The 16,034-nt window shown below is 46.7% G+C and overlaps 1 protein-coding gene and 1 pseudogene across 7 annotated transcripts in view; both read right to left on the reverse strand.

Annotated features, from left to right (window-relative positions):
- Positions 1-522: 522 nt before the first annotated feature.
- LOC107401182 (uncharacterized) lies at positions 523-9,548 on the reverse strand (annotated as a pseudogene).
- Positions 9,549-10,555: 1,007 nt separating this feature from the next.
- Ide (insulin degrading enzyme) overlaps positions 10,556-16,034 on the reverse strand; it is a 100,665-nt gene continuing 95,186 nt past the window's right edge. For all 7 annotated transcript variants that reach the window (XM_042262986.2, XM_042262996.2, XM_076562925.1 and 4 more), the window contains exons 23-25: positions 13,946-14,018; positions 13,376-13,443; positions 10,556-12,724 (exon numbers count right to left, since the gene is read on the reverse strand). In XM_042262986.2, the coding sequence (XP_042118920.1) occupies positions 12,629-12,724; positions 13,376-13,443; positions 13,946-14,018 (237 nt within the window). In that variant the 3' untranslated portion in view covers positions 10,556-12,628. The remainder of the gene's footprint in view (positions 12,725-13,375; positions 13,444-13,945; positions 14,019-16,034) is intronic.

Genomic DNA, 16,034 nt, shown 5'->3' on the forward strand with positions numbered 1-16,034 from the left:
CTAAAGTCACATTTTAGACCGAAAAACACCCTTTAGCAAGTTTAAAAACAAAATTCCCACAAAATAGGCCTCAGCACCTAGCGGTGGCGTAGACCTCTCATCCCAGCACTCAGGAGGCAGAGATACGGGAACTGTGAGCTGGAAGCCAGCTTGGGCTATTAGCAAGACCCTGTCTGAAAGCAAACAGACATATCCTCTCAGACTATAGCTAACTTAAACCAGGAACAACAGAAACAGAGCCAGGAAACCTCCAAATAGTTGACAATCACACACTATATTTCTAAGCTGGTGGTACATGCCTTTGGATCCAGCTACTTGCAAGCTTAGAGACAGGAGGATTTGTTTCAGTCCACAAAGTCCAAGATCATCTTAGGCTTACCACTGAAAAAAACACAAAAACAAAAACAAAAACAAACCCCCAAAGAAACAACAACAACAACAAAAATCCCAATATATTTCTAAATAGCACATAGGTCAAAGAAGTCTCAAGAGAAAACTGAATGATGTGGCATTGAATTCTAATTTTTTTTAAGAGCCCTGGCAAAGTTTTATTAAAGGAAAACTTCCTGGTTTACTTTTTACCAGTTTGTTCTGGCATGCTTCTGATATATCAGAATCACCTGGGTCAATGCTAGCCAGTGTGCATACTCTGTAGTATTTTCCACATGCTGTGCCCAATTCAATATTATTGCCACTGAAGTGATGGACATCAGTTCTGGCCAACATGGCATAGTGTCCTATTTCAGATTTCCTCAAAGCTGGGCAGTTGTTGGTGAGGATAGTCAACTTCGCTTGGCCCTGTCTGTTCATCTTCAAAGTCTGTTTCTATCCCAGCACCTACTCTCTACTAGTTGGAGCCTAGAGTTGATCGTCTCCTGGGACTTTTTGTTATCTTTGTGGCCACCATCTTCCTGGCTTAGGTGCGGGACAGCCCCCAACCAAGACCAGCCACCAAGATGGCCGGGGATCGAGAAAGGGTCTAATTGGTCTTGATAATGAAAACGCGGAGTCAGATATCAGGGTGAAAGCTGAAAGATCAGCAAAGCAGAGCAGCCGGCCCCTAGAGTTCTTGTCTCTCCTGAGAATCCTCAGCCTGAAAGAGCCAGCTCCTGTCTCCACCCTGCCTTTGTTATGTCCAGATCGTGACCCCCAGAGGGACCACCAAAGATGAGCTTGCCAGAATGCAAAGGCAAGGTTTAATTCTGGATACCCAAAAGCAATACAAGCCTAGGCAGCGACTTCGTCCAATACATCCAATGCAGTGGAAGCTGGAGGAAGTGCCCACCTGTCTGCAAGCTCAGTTTTTAAAGGGGAAAATCACAAGGTTACATCATTTAGGGGTGCTAGTGTGGGTATAATTCTGATTGGCTCGCTTCTAGAAATCATGGCTTAATCTTACTTCTAAGGGAGTGGTTGCCCGCCACCATTTCTCATTGGCTGCCCTCAGGTGGGGGCATTTCTGTGGTCAGTTACCCTGGAAACCAGGGAGAGGACATTCCATAGTCCGGCAGGCATTACCTCGTGACTACCTTGTGACTCTGTACTTTTACACTTCCTGGTTTCTGGAATCTGAACTGACTGGTTTCAGTAACTAATGGCCTATTCCCAAAAGGAGAAATCTTAGGCCTTAATTTTAGGGTGGAAGCATTTTGGTCTTATTTCTAAGATGGCTCATTTTGGTCTCACACCTGATCATTTCCACTCTCTGCCCCGCCATATCACTTCCTGTTTCCTCCTCCCAAGTGCTGGGATTAAAGGTGTGTGCCACCACTGCCTGGCCTCTCGTGGCTAGTTCCGTACTCTGATCTTAAAGCAAGATTTATTTGTTAAAGCGCAAACAAAACATTACCACAGACTATTTTAAACTGAATGAAAATACAGTTTATTGCAATTTGTTTGGTATACCAGAAACAGAGGCAGGGAGGAATCTGCACCATGAACAGCACATTCGAGAAAACAGAAGCCTGACCATACAGGGGCCTGCAGTCCCAGCATGCACTTGGGGAGGGGGGAGGAGAGGGGGAGGAGTATAGGGGAGAAGGCTAAGGATGTAAGCCTTGCTTCGTATGCCCAGAGCCACCAGGGGTTTGGTCCCCACTGTGACACTGACTGGACATGGGAGCACAGGTCTGTTATCTCAGCATTCGGGAGTTCATACCTCGTCTACACAGCATGTTTGAGACCCGCCAGGGCTCCATAAAATCCTGTCTACAAACGAATAAAAACAGCCAAACCAACTGATCGGAATGTAAGCCAGCCCAAAGCCAGCAAAAGAAGAAAAAAAAAAAAGTGAAAATGACATGGGAAACGGGAAAGTGATAGAGAAATCCGGGCTCTCTGAAAAGACAAAGCAGCCCTCTCTCCTGGTTAACCAAGAAAAAAAGATGCAAGTCATTAATACCAGAAAGGGAAGAGAGTTCATCAGTCCTGACCACAGCAGGATGACACAGGATGATTTCCTGTGTGTGTGTGTGTGTGTGTGTGTGTGTGTGTGTGTGTGTGTGTGTATGTGTGTGTGTGTGTGTGTTATATGCATACCATGGCCTGCATATGTAGGAACCAATTCTTTCCTTCTACCACGCAGGTCCTGGGGATCAAACTCAGGTCATCGGGTGCTGAGATATATATGAGGAATGTCACAAACAGTTCTACACTTTCAACCTCAGTGTAGAAGAAATGGGCCTTGGCCACGAGTGGTACCTCACATCAATCACCCCAGCTCTCAAGAGCGTGAGGAAGTATTATTCAGAGTCAGCCTGGGACAAATAATGAGTTCCAGGCCAGCCTAGGCTATAGAGTAGGACCCTATCCCAGACAAAGAAAACAAGAAAAGGGGAGAATGAAGGGAGCAACCAGTTCCTTGGAAGATACCATCTACCAAACCTCATTGAAAGACAAATCAATGGGTAGCCACATGACTATTTTGAAAATTGCAGGACCAATAGCCATCCAAAAAAGAAGGCATCAAACGCAAGTAGTTTTATTGGTAAAGTCTAACAAGTAGGCCAGGACGAAATAGTTCCACTTCTCTTCTCAAAAGCTGGAGGAATCTACTTCATCTGTGAGCTGGCATTGTTAGTGAAGTCTAACGCCGGGATGTTTGTGTTAATCCCCAATCTTAACGCTATCGCAGAGTTGGTTAGGATGTAAGGGATCCTCCCTTTTGGCTGGAATTAGGCCTTTAAAAATGGGCTGGGAACGTGGCTGCGTTGGTAGAGTGCTTGCCTAGCATGCATGAAACCATGTGTTCAACCCCCAGCACCACGTAAACCAGACAAGATAGCAAGTACCTGAAACTCCACCAGGAAGGTCAGAAGCTCAAGGTCATCTCCTTGACTACAAAGAGAGTTCTAGGTCAGCTACTCCGCAGGCAACCCTGCCTCAAAAAGGGATTTCACACCATTGTGGAAATTAATATGGAAGTTTTTTCAAAAACTAGAATGACCCAGATATATATAGTTCCTGGGCATATACGGAAGGAGTCTCTATTCTGCCACAGAGACACTTGGACACTCGTGGTCATTGCTGCTCTACTCACAACAGCAAGTAAAAGGAATCAGCCTAGATGTCCATCAACAGACTAGTGGATAATGAAAATTTGGTAGGTACACACAAGGGAATTTTATTCAACTATAAAGAAAAACGAAGCTATGAAATTTGCAGGGAAATAGATGGAACTGGAAAATATTTATTTATATTTATTCATTCGTTCTGGGAGGTGAACGTGTGGAGGTTGGAGGACAACTTTTGAGAGTCAGTTCTCTCCTTCCACCATGTGGGTCTTGGACATCAAACTCGGGGATCAAACTTGGCTGTCAGGCTTGTCACCCAGGCCTGAAAACTACACTAAGGGAGGTAACCCAGGGCAGATCGACAAATAGTACATGTCTCTTTCACATGTGTATCCTTTTTTTGGTTTTTAGAGACAGGGTTTCTATGTGGCCCTGGCTCTCCTGGAACTCACTCTGTAGACCTGGCTGGCCTCAAACTCAGAGATCCTCCTGACTCTGCCTCTGAGTGCTGGGATTAAAGGCATGCGCCACCACCGCCCAGCTCATACGAGTATCCTAACTTCTAATTTGTGTTTGTGTATTTATATGGAAGTGAGTGTGAGTAGAAACTAGAAAGAGGCCCATGAAAGGAGAACAAAGGCTTTAAAGGGGGGAGTGAGAAGGGTAATAGAATACATGTGATGTGAAAGTAAAGGCAGGAATACAAGGGATGGAAGAAGAAAAGGAGGAGAATGCCAGTGCTGGAGGCGGGCTGTAGCTCAACGGAAGGAGAAGTGTTTACCACACGAGTCCTTGTGTTCAATGCCAAGCACCAAATGAATAATGGAGGGAGCACGCCAATACAGTGACAGAGAGCGGAGAACTTTGGAGCTGTCCTTCACAATGGGGGGGATGGAGAATTTGGGGGCTCTCCTTCACAATGGGGGGATGGAGAACTTTGGGGCTCTCCTTCACAATGGAGGGGGATGGAGAACTTTAGAGTTGTCCTTCACAATGGAGGGGAATGGAGAACTTTGGAGAATTTCTCCTTGTGGCTCAGTTTTGCTGTAAACCTAAAGTTGTCCTCTCCAAATGCAATTTATTAGTTTTTTTAAAAATGGGGTTAGACCTGGAGAGACAGCTCAACTGTTAGGAGTACCTACTGCTCTTGCAGAGGACCTGGGTTTGGTTTCCAGCATCTAAATGGTGTCTCACAACCATCTATAATTCCAGTCCCAGGGATCTGCCACCACAACATGCATGGGGCACACATACATTCATGCAGGCAAATGCTTGCACACATAAATCTTTAAAATTTTTAAATAGGATTGACTCATTAACATAAAATGAAAAACCTCTAGAAAATCTCTAGGCAAAAAAGCCACATGGTGAGTCAGGCATGGTGTCGAAGTGGGTGAGAGGCAGACGCAGGAGGATCAATAGTTAAGACTAGCCTCAGCCGCAGGGTGGATTCCAGGTAGCTTCAGCCACAGGAGACCGTGGTGGTGTGGGGGGCCTCACGGTCAGGTGGAGGTTTTAGATAAAGTTGTCTGGTGGCTGCATGGAGCGGGCAGAGTCAGGGATATGTGCAAAGCTTGGCATCAGAGGGTAATACAGGGCCCAAGCAGAAGATGCTGGCAGCCTGCAGGAGAGGAGGAGGGGGGGGAGGAGGAGGAGGAGGAGGAGGAGGAGGAGGAGGAGGAGGAGGAGGAGGAGGAAAGGTTGAAAGACCCTGAGGGTACCAAGTAGGTAAGATGGGAAATCGTGGCCTGATGAGCCTCAGTTTTCCAGCGTTAGTGTCTGGGAGGACACTGTGTGCTGGGCTGACATGTGTCTCACTGCACCCAGTGTAGGCTGCTCTTGAGGTAGATGCCTCCCCGTCCTCAGCTGTCTGCATTTGGTCACAGCAACTGTCAGTGGAACTTGACCTGCTTCCTACCTGGAAGAAATCACAGGCTGTGATAAGGTAGAGTAAGGGAACGGCTTAGGGCTACTTGTTTTCTTTGAATAGTTCTGCTTAAAAGAAATTCACTCTATAATGAATGGGATTCATCAAACTATGTTTCTGCCCTGGGACCCACATGGTAGGAGAACCAATTCCCACAAGCTGCCCTCTGAACTCCACTCATGAATGTTCCCTCCCCAAATATAGTTTAAAAAATAAATAGTCAAAAAATAATAATAATAAATAGCCAGATGTGGAGGCGCACACCTTTAATCCCAGCACCTGGGCGGTAAAGGCAGGCAGATTTCTGTGTGTTCAAGGCCAGCCTGGTCTACATACAGAGTCCCAGGCCAGCCAGGGCTTCACAACGGTGAGACCCTATCTCAAAATAGTTAAGATATTCTTACAACACAAATTTCTATTTTAAAGCTCATCCGCCAGTTGTGGTGTTAATATCTGACAACACACTTAATTGGAAATCAAAGTCCAAAGGTCAGAAACTCAGCTTTCACCCCCAGAGAGAACAAAAGCAGCCACCTGAGGGTGGCAGCAGCAGTTTAGGTCCAAGAGTTCCCGAACATTTGCTGCGCTGGTGGAGGTCGACAGTGTAGTGGGCGTCACAAAAACCTGTGCCCGTGCCTGGAGACACCAGAGTCCTCAGCGGCAGACACAGGAGCAGAGAGCCAGGTGAGAAGGCCATCTGTCATCCCAGGTTTAGAAGTTCCATGTGGTTCACGGTTGGGCAATACTGGGTGGCTGTGTGTGTGTGTGTGTGTGTGTGTGTGTGTGTGTGTGTGTATAATTATGTGTGTGGTGTCTATGATGTGTGTGTGTCCCACCCTCTGGGCCACACCTCCCCAGTCCTGGTCACCTCCTGTTGGCTTACCATAAACTTAAAGGTCTGGTTTCCACCAGGGTTGAAATATGTAGTTTCTTTCCATCTGTTAGCTTGGGGGGTCGGGGAGATGGACCATGCAGGACTGGCTGCTTCTGGAAGGCACGCCCCTCTCTTAGGGAGGTCGCCACCTGGGCTGACGCATGCGCAGCCCAGACCCTCGATGGCTCTGCCTCCTGTTTGCTGTGATCCCAGGCAGGCGCTCTGCAACACATTCCTCACTCGGCACGTGCGCCCGCCCTGCACGGAGGCAACCCAACGTGTTAACATCAGTGATGGATTGCGTAGGAATAATTTTATCCGCCAACGGAAGCCTGCCCAGCAGTGGCTCTCCTACCTCAAAACCAAGTCCACACCTCCATAATCCCCACAGACACAGTCACTGCTCAGAGCGGTTACCAAGAAGGGACCCCTGAGCCTCTCTGCCTTCCTTGGTGGTCTTTGTCCTTACACTTGTCATCTCAGGGGCAGCAACAGAGGATGGGGCAGAGGACAGGAGGGAGGGGTACGGGAGCAAAAGTTCTTGAGCAGAGGCTTTGGAGTGGCTTTCACCTACATCTCTTTGGCCATCTCCACTTACCTACAAGGGGACAAAGGGACAGAAAGATCAAGTTACCAAAGAGTCTGGAGAGGGAGTGGGGATGGGCACCTTAAAAAAGCATGGAGGTTAAAACGTGAGCACGTGCTTAGCCTACATGAGCAAGACCGTGGGTTCAGGAGAAATAGGGCGGCGGGGGGGGGGGGGGAGGGCGGGGCGAGGAAGCCACACACAGGGTCCCGTTTGTTTTTTATTCATTTTACATACAGGGTCCCATTTTAAAGTGGGTTTTTCTGGTCTGTTTTTTGACAGCCTAACAAGGAAAATGATACCTGTAGACAAAACTTCACCTAAGTAGATGAATTAAGATACAGCTGTAGCCATGAGTTATTTTTTTTTTTTAAGATTTATTTATTATGTATACAGAAGAGGGTGTTAGATCTCATTACAGATGGTTGTGAGCCACCATGTGGTTGCTGGGAATTGAACTCAGGACCTTTTGAAAAGCAGTAGGTGCTCTTAACCTCTGAGCCATCTCTCCAGCCCGCCACGAGTTATTTTTAAGCCAGTTCCCGGCATGATGATAAGAATTTCTAATGGAGGGCAAGCAACAGGGTCAAGAATAATTTCACCTACTTTTTCTTTTTCTTTTCCTTTTTTTTTTTTTTTTTTTTGGACAGAGTCTTGCTGTGTAGTCCCGGCTAGACTAAAACTTGCAATCCTTCTGCCTCAACCTCCTAAATTCTGGGATTACAGGTGTGCATGCCTGGCTCTTGCTACATTTTTGTCCTGATTGGTCTATTACGTAAGTCGGGAGTTGGCGTTGAAATCAGGGTTTGTGTGGAGCACTTTTCACTGAAGTGTTTTGTCTCCATCTGGTGGACAGTGCTGGCTTTGCAAGTCAGCAGCGCTCTTCCCCAGAGCAGTTCAATCAGAAGGGCGACAACAGGATCCAAGATCTAAGAAACAAAAAAGGTAGGCACAGTGGCACACGCCTTCAATCCCAGCACTTGGGAGGAGGTAGAGACAGGCAAATCTCTGTGAGTTCGAGGCCAGCCTGGTATAAACAGTAAGACCTTGTCTGAGAGAGAGAGAGAGAGAGAGAGAGAGAGAGAGAGAGAGAGAGAGAGAGAGAGAGAGAGAGAGAGAGAGAGAGAGAGGGAGAGAGAGAAAGCAAGGCGGCAAGATGGCTCCGCCAGTAATGTGCTTGCTGTCAAGCCCAAGGACCTGGGTTCATCCCCCGGGACCCACATGGGGGGGGGGCATCTCTGACCTCCACATTGGTGGTGTAGCGCCTCGTACACACAATTAAAAAAAAAAATTTTTTTTTAAAGCTATGGGGCTTGCTGGCCAGACAGCATGACCTAACCTGGGAACCCCAGGACAATAAAAAATGCTTTTAAAAACGAGGTGGAAAGCACCTGAGGAATGACACTGGAATAGCTCTGACAAACATTCACATGAACACACCCCATTACTTTAAAATATTAAAATAATTAACATTTCATAATTGATCACAGAGTCCCAAGAGATGAACAAGGCGGGAAGACAGATGAAGTCCCTAGTGGGAGAGACGCCAAAGTCGTCCTCCAGCCTCCATGAGTGAAGCGGTGTGTACATGTCCATATGCGCCACAAAACTACAGGGGAGAGTCCTTGAGGTTTTGTTTGCTTTCTTAAACACAGATTCTTCCTCCATAGCCATCGCTGCCCTTGGCTCTCATGACTCACATCCCAGCTGCCGGGATGACAAGCGTGCACAGCCAGACCCAGTCGGGGACAAACTCCAGGGTTTGTGTTTCTCACCTCAAATGTGTACCAATATCCCAAGACACATCCATGTGAACTTTAGAGAAACTGATGATGCTCATCTTTGTATATGCCAACCATTAAAGAACCCTAAATAAACGAACCCTCAACTGCTCTTTTAGAATATACTTCTTAGCCACATGGTAGCACAGGCCTGTAACCTGAGCACTCGGAAGGTGGAGGCAGGAGGTCAAGGGATTGAGGCCAGCCTGAATTCCGGGTCAGCCCTCATAGAAAAGTATCTCAGTTTGGCCACACCTCCACCCTCTTAGAAACAGGATCTCAATGTTATGGTCCGGGCTAGTTGGGAATTCACTACATAGACCAGGCTGGCCTCAAACTCAGAGACCTGCCTGCCTCTACTTCTGCTGGGCACAAGCCACCCCACCAACTCCATTTGCCTTTATTATTTTTGAGACAGGGTCTTGCTGTGAGGTCTAAGAATAAAATCTCCACGCTCCCCTTGTTTGAAGGCTTCTCATAACATCCACGCTCTCCCTGCCTGATAGGCATGACCTGGTTGGGAACTCGCTGCATCTGGTTACAATCGTAGTATGTCAGTTTCCACGTTCTTAGAACTTTACCCTTCGAGTCTTCAGACTTGGAGTTACCGAAACATGGAGATCCCGTTGCCTGGACACGCACAGTTGGTTTGTTATGTTGCCCTGTCTTTACCATCTTTTCTTCTTATCCCGTTATCTTGCTCATAGAACTCCCAAGATTCCTAATGATTTTCTGTGTTTGTGACCATGTTGCCCGAGAACAGTTTGGCATTTTCCCAGTGCCTTGCTGCACTGCCCAGGCCCTCAGACACAAGTCTGACTGGAGGTGTGCAGTCGGAAGAGTTCCTGTGTCTTGGCCTGCTGACCATGGGGACAAATCTCTCCCACTCGCGTCCCCCAAGTAAACACACAGAGGCTTGTCTTCATTATAACTGCAAGGCCATGGCTCAAGCCTTTAGCTAGCTAGCTCTTACATCTTAAATTAGCCCATAACTATTCATCTATGTATCGCCACGTGTTCCGTGGCTTTACCTGCGTCCCATTGCATGTTGCTCCTTCAGCGGCTGGCTGGCGTCTTTCCCTGCCTTCTTCCTGTCTCTCTCTTTGAATTTCCCGCCTGCCTCTAAGCTGCCTTGCCATAGGCCAAACGGCTTTATTATCAATCAATCAGAGCAACACATATTTGCAGCATCCAGAAAGACATTCCCTCATCAGAGGTGTTCTCATGAGGGCCTTAGGAGAAGTGTCTGAACTCTTTCATTAAATGCTGGCTGTATCGATTTCATATTGTCCCCTAGTGGGGCGAAGGTGGGCTCTTCGCTTGCTGATACTTTTGTCATAAGCTCCCTAAAATGCTCTTACTAATCTACTGGAATGACCACATGCTGTTTGACTCTGCATTTTGTTACTATGATAAATAATAATACTAATTGAACAGAGAAGGTTCCCTTCTGTCCCCTAGAATATTCATGTAAAACTGCTATAGTTTCCTGCTCTAATGAGTGTGTCCACTGGGAAGAAGAGTTGTAACTATGAACTCACCCTCTGATAACAGATAATCAAACCTCCAATTTCTTTTCATCGGTCTGGGTGACTTGGTTTTGTGTCAACAACACTGCTCAACAAGAGTTTGGTCTCCAACACCGAGCTCCCATTTTACAGAAGCTATGGATTTGTAAGGGTTTGAAACTGAGCTGCTGTAGCAAACAAGATACCCACATATGCACATGTTTGTGTATGGACACAAACATACACGAATCCACTGCTTTCTGCAACAGGATAGCAGAAGCGAGAGATCCTGTCAGACCCGAACCCTGAGGGGAGGCTGAGGTGGGCACCACTGCACACAAACTACAAAATCATCCAGCACACCGAGTTTGGGTTCAGGAGATTTATTGTAAACAGGACAACCCTGGGACCCCACCATCCTGGCAGTATCACATGCTCTTACACATCAACTGTAAAAAGACTCTTCTAAGTCTCTGATAACATGACTTTTTCACAAATCTCACTTGCTAAGCGTGAGTAGATGGCAGTCTCTGGGCAGTCTGTTCTAGTTCATGGACCACAACCTGGACCCGCTGAGATGAGCCTGTCAGGATGCCAAGTGACACTTACAGGAGCTCTGAAGCACACTCAACACCACGTGCAGGTTCATGGAGGATGACATGGGATTGTTTTCCAATCGCTTCAAGGGCCTTTTCTCATATCAAAGGCATGCTTTTAACTGTACCCATCTTTTTAAAAAGAGCTAAGTTACTCGACGGCATGTAATCATTTACAGAAAAGGTAGCAGACTGTTATTTGCTTTTACAATGATGGATTCAAACACTCAGGACTAGTGTTGGATTTGTCTTGTATATGTTCTGCAGTTCGATGAAAAGCTGCATAGTCAAGTTGGGCGGGGTGGCGCACGCCTAATCCCAGCCCTTGAGAGGTGGAGGCAGGAGGATCAGCAGTTCAAAGTCAGCCTTGGCTAGTTGGCCAATTGCTCAGACGAGAAGGAAATGGTGACTCAGACCTTCTGATGGGACGGACAAGGACGGGATTTTCACCGGGAGACTCTTAAGACGCACGGACAAGAGACGTCGCAGCACCACGGGAGAGCGGCCTCCACAGCCGCCCAAGTCCACAAGTTATGTGGAAAATGGCAAACAGGAAAACTTAAGCTGTGAACAGCCAAGACTCTAGAGCAGAAAATCCTGGCAAATGAAGTCATAGGGGGCAGTAAAACGTCACTTGGAAACGCCATTCCGTACCTTGCCTGAGTCAGCGGACAAACAGGAGTACTTTCTATCTCTATTGCCGGGGTGTGGAAACAGCCGCGCCTGCTCTTGAAGCAAGCCTTAATAATAGCAAATATTTTAAAACAGCTGTCAAATCTACATTTTCACCTAAAATAGTATCTTGTGAAAAAAATATGTTTTAAAAGTCCACTCCAGTCATCATCTGTATGTTTATATTCATATATTCAAAAAAATAACACTTAAGGCAAGATGAGACCGGAAGCAGCGAGGGCGTTTAGAGTCTGAAGGAGACTGGCTATTTAAGGACGTAACCGTTTTGTATCTCCAAAGAGGTGGCTTTGTATTTGCTGCCTTTTGAGACCCTAAGGGGCAAATGATTTAGTTCACACACTGATCGCAATTTCACCCTAGCAATTACGGGGAGTTACAAGAGCTGATGTTAGCCCAGCATGTCTCACACGCTATACAGCAGCAAGCATCTGCTGACGGAACACCACAAACCAACTACAGAAAAACAGAGATGTCAACAGAATTCAATGAGAGAGAACCCACAGGAATCCTGAGAAATTCCCAACTTGATGTAAGGTTAATCTGTGTTTCTAGCACTGTAAATCGGGTGTTCTAGGGCTTTCCAGCATTTGGCTAAGAAGATTAAAAAACATACCCAAATTTTATAAAAACATTAAAACCATGCCTTAGATAATCAGCACGTTCACTAATAAAAGAAAATGACATTGCTTTGTGCGTTACCTGCCAAATGTAATGTTTTCGGTTGATTTATAGGAAACTATCAAATAGAAAGCAGATTTGAAGATCGGTTCTTTAAAAGGTAACCCTTTCTAAATGTTTTTGAAACCTTTTAGAAAAAAACTCTTATTATCTTCAGACAAGTGACTATTTTACAGAATAAGGAAGAAAGATTCTATTGGGATATCTTTCTTCAGGTTAAACAGTTAATATAAGGGAATTTCTCTGAGGACTAAAAAGGAAAAAAAATTAGGATATTTAAGAGGCATGTGTTTTAAAAATATTCTACATCTATAAGATTTTATAATTTTATTACTTTGGGTTTTTAACATTTCTACATAATAACGTCTGGTAACTCTTTTCTGTTTGTCTGTCTAATAGCAAGCCAGGAACTACTCAAGTGGTTAAGATTGCTTTCCCAGGCCTAGGAAGACACAGGAACGTATCCATTCTCTTCAGAGTTTTGCAGCCATGAAGTTAATATGTGGTTTCACAAGGGGAAACAGTGGCAGACCACGCTTGAACTCTGTCATGTTATGAACCACTTCGGGCTGAAAAGGAAAAGAAAAGTTTTCTTTAGTGTGTTTAATTTAAAAACTAGACTGGACAGCCTATCAGCTGTTGGGGGAGGAGGCTAAGGTGGCGGGTGGGGGCGGTGTTTATAATAATGAAATACCCATCTACCACAATCACGCCAGAGGGTCACGGATGAGTGGGCCAGAAGATTCCTGGCTTTCACAGGGCATACGTGTGCTGACTCAACCACCCAGCAAAGGCCTGATGACATCGCCCATTTTCTCACCCTTTAAGTAAATGCTGGTATGGAAAGGGGCACGCACACACTGTCACTCCAGAAGTCAACTCGGGGAAAGGGGTGGCGCAGAGTGACGCAGTCCAGGCCAGAGGCACAGACAGGAGGAGCAAGAGCACAGAGCACCCCTGCATTCCTAGTACTTGTGGGACTGGGGCGGGAGGTTAGGAGTTCAAGGCAGCTTCGGCTACACAGTGAGTTCCAGGCCAGCCTGATCTACATGACCCCAAAAACCAAACAGAGGCCAAGGCAGACCAGGGCTGAGGCCGAGAGATGGGACCTTCGAGAAGACCTGAAGTAGCTCCGACACTAGTGACTGAACCTCCAGGTTTTCATGCGTTCTGGTGAACAAGCGCCTTCAAGTCCTCAGACAATGCCTAAAGTTTCTTACTTGTGGCAAGGCTGGTGCTTCTGACAAGTTTATATCATTCTGAGAGGGGAATTCTCCAACAACAGGACCTGGAAGGAAACCAAAGCGTTACTACATACTCACACTTGCAACAAGAGCTATTTAAAAAAAAATACTAAGCTAGACTTTGTTCACTTAAAAAACAAACCACACCAGGCCCTTTACACACTTTTCAGATCCTCCCAAGCTGCTTGCTGCAAGGCCGAGTGCCTGTCCCAGCACCGCCCCTGATGATGTCACTGAGTCCATACAGCCCCGAGTGCCTGTCCCAGCACCCACCCCTGATGATGTCACTGAGGCCCTACAGCCTTGGCCTCAGCAGCTCTAGTGCTCAGGTCTGACGTAGACTCTGAGGCTGACCTCCTGAGGAAGCGAGAGGAGATTGTGCAGCCACTTTGGAACGGTGCCCAGATTGCACCGTCACCTGGTACGGGCTTTCTCCTCCACCACTCCATCCCCCCCCCCCCCGAGTGACTCGGTGAGGGACAGCCATCACACGGCTCAATAACAGACTAAAAATGGAATTTTTAAAGGTCAGTATCCAATACTTACAAGAATCCATTTCCCTGGCAAGAACATGGACGGACACTTTATGTCTTCTTGGTGCATCCACGGCCAACATTTTCTAAGCACAAAGAAAACCAAGGTCACCCTCATACCCTATTAAGAAACTCAGAACGAAGTTCTCTCTGGGGCTCTGAAGAATCGGCCACCATGTTCGATACAAAAAGAGGCTTTTCTCTTTCTTTTCTTTCCTCTCACATGATTTTCCTGTAAAAGATTCAAGGAGGCAAGCAAGCCCTAATTTTCTCTTTTTGTGGTGCTTGGAATCGAACCCAGAACCTCATATATTCCAGGCAGATGTTCTACCACTGGGCTATACCCACTCCTAGCACTGCCAAGAGTTATTCCCATTTTACAGATGAGGAAACCACGCCCAAGGGAATTAAGTGATTTGCTCAAACTCCTAGTTAATAGATGTCTGGGCTGACACAGCTACTTCAGTATTTACTAGTGGTCTTTTGTTCAGAGTCTCACTATGTAGTCCTGACTGGCCTCAAAGTCACTATGTGGACCAGCGTGGCCTAGAGAACTCACAGGAATCTGCCTACTGTTGCTTCCCGAATTCTGGAATTAAAGGCATGTGCCACCATGCCTGGCTGACCTCCTTCCTCACACTTATTATTTGCAGGGGATGGGCACACTTGTGGAACTAAGAGGACAGCTATACAAAGTCCATCCTCTCCGTCTACCACATGGGGCCAGGCTGAGCCACCTAGTGATCACAATTCTTTTTCTGTAGCCCAGGGAGGCCTTGAACTTAGTCCTCCTGCCTCAGCCTACCCAGTACTAAGATCACACGCCTGTGCCATGATGCTGGCTCCTCTGGTGATTCAGGGGTCTGTGGTAAGCTGTGGCTTCTCCTCGATCTCAGGGATAGGAAACTAATATTGCTGAGTCTTGCCGTGTGCATGGCACATGCTCCCATCATCCTCTGTAAGCTGTCATGACGCTGCTCAGCTTAGTGACGTGGACTCATGGACAGAATGCTGTGCTTGAGCCAACAGCTTGTAAGCAAGCGCTCTCAGTGTTCAGGTTCTTCTGAGGGATTCCCTTTGATTGCAGCCCCAATGCCAGCAGAGCTGGGAGAAAGTTCCTCCTGCCCTTTCCCTAACGCTGGACCTTTATTACTACTGCCAAAGAGATAATCACTGTGACGAAGCTTCCTTCCGCTGATGCCTTAGCTCATGGAACGTACCATCTTCTCAGAGGGCACAGATTACAAGACAAAGCAAATCCACTCAGCAGTTGTGAGTGGACAATTATCATAAAGCTGGCTCTGGGTATCTAACAGGAAGCCTTGCTGCTGAAGTGTAGCAAGTCAGACCCCGGCTCCCCCAGTTCCTGACAGAACCTGGACTAGACTCCCAAGGCTGCTCTAACCTTTCTTTTTAGAAGCATCCAGTACCATGGAATACCTCCTCTGAGAACTTCTTACTCTAGTAAAAAGTTTGCTTCCAAAGATCATTTAAAAAAATAAAACAAACAAACAAACAAAACATCAGCAACCGCAACCATAGGGTCTCAACCCTGTGTAGTGGCGCACACTTTTAATCCCAGCACTCAGGAGGCAGAGGCAGGAGGATCTCTGTGAGTTAGAGGCCAGCTTGGTCTACATAGTAGTTCCAGAACTACACAGTGAGACCTTCCTTCTAAGCTCCTCCTTCATCCCCAACCAAAAAAAAAAGATAGGGTCTCACTGTGTAGCCTTGGCTGGTCTAGAACTTGCTATGTAGACAAGGCTAGCCTTGAACTCATTTATTTTGTATACAGTCTTCTGTCTGCATATTTGCCTGCAGGCCAGAAGAGGGCGCCAGATCCCACCATAGATGGTTGGGAGCCACCATGTGGTTGCTGGGAATTGAACTCAGGACCTCTGGAAGAGCAGTCAGTGCTCTTAACCTCTGAGCCATCTCCCCAGCCCATCCATATGCCCCTTTTACTAAAGGCGTCTGCCACCACACCTGACATCAACAATCTATTCTTGATGGATCCCTCTGCACTGTGTATTGTCCCCTGAGACAGCAGACAGAACACTCCTTGGTTTCACAGTTTTCCATTTCCTTACTAAGCCCCTCCC

Source organism: Peromyscus maniculatus, chromosome 1 (genome assembly GCF_049852395.1).
Source record: "Peromyscus maniculatus bairdii isolate BWxNUB_F1_BW_parent chromosome 1, HU_Pman_BW_mat_3.1, whole genome shotgun sequence".
In the NCBI taxonomy this organism is placed as follows: Eukaryota; Metazoa; Chordata; class Mammalia; order Rodentia; family Cricetidae; genus Peromyscus; species Peromyscus maniculatus.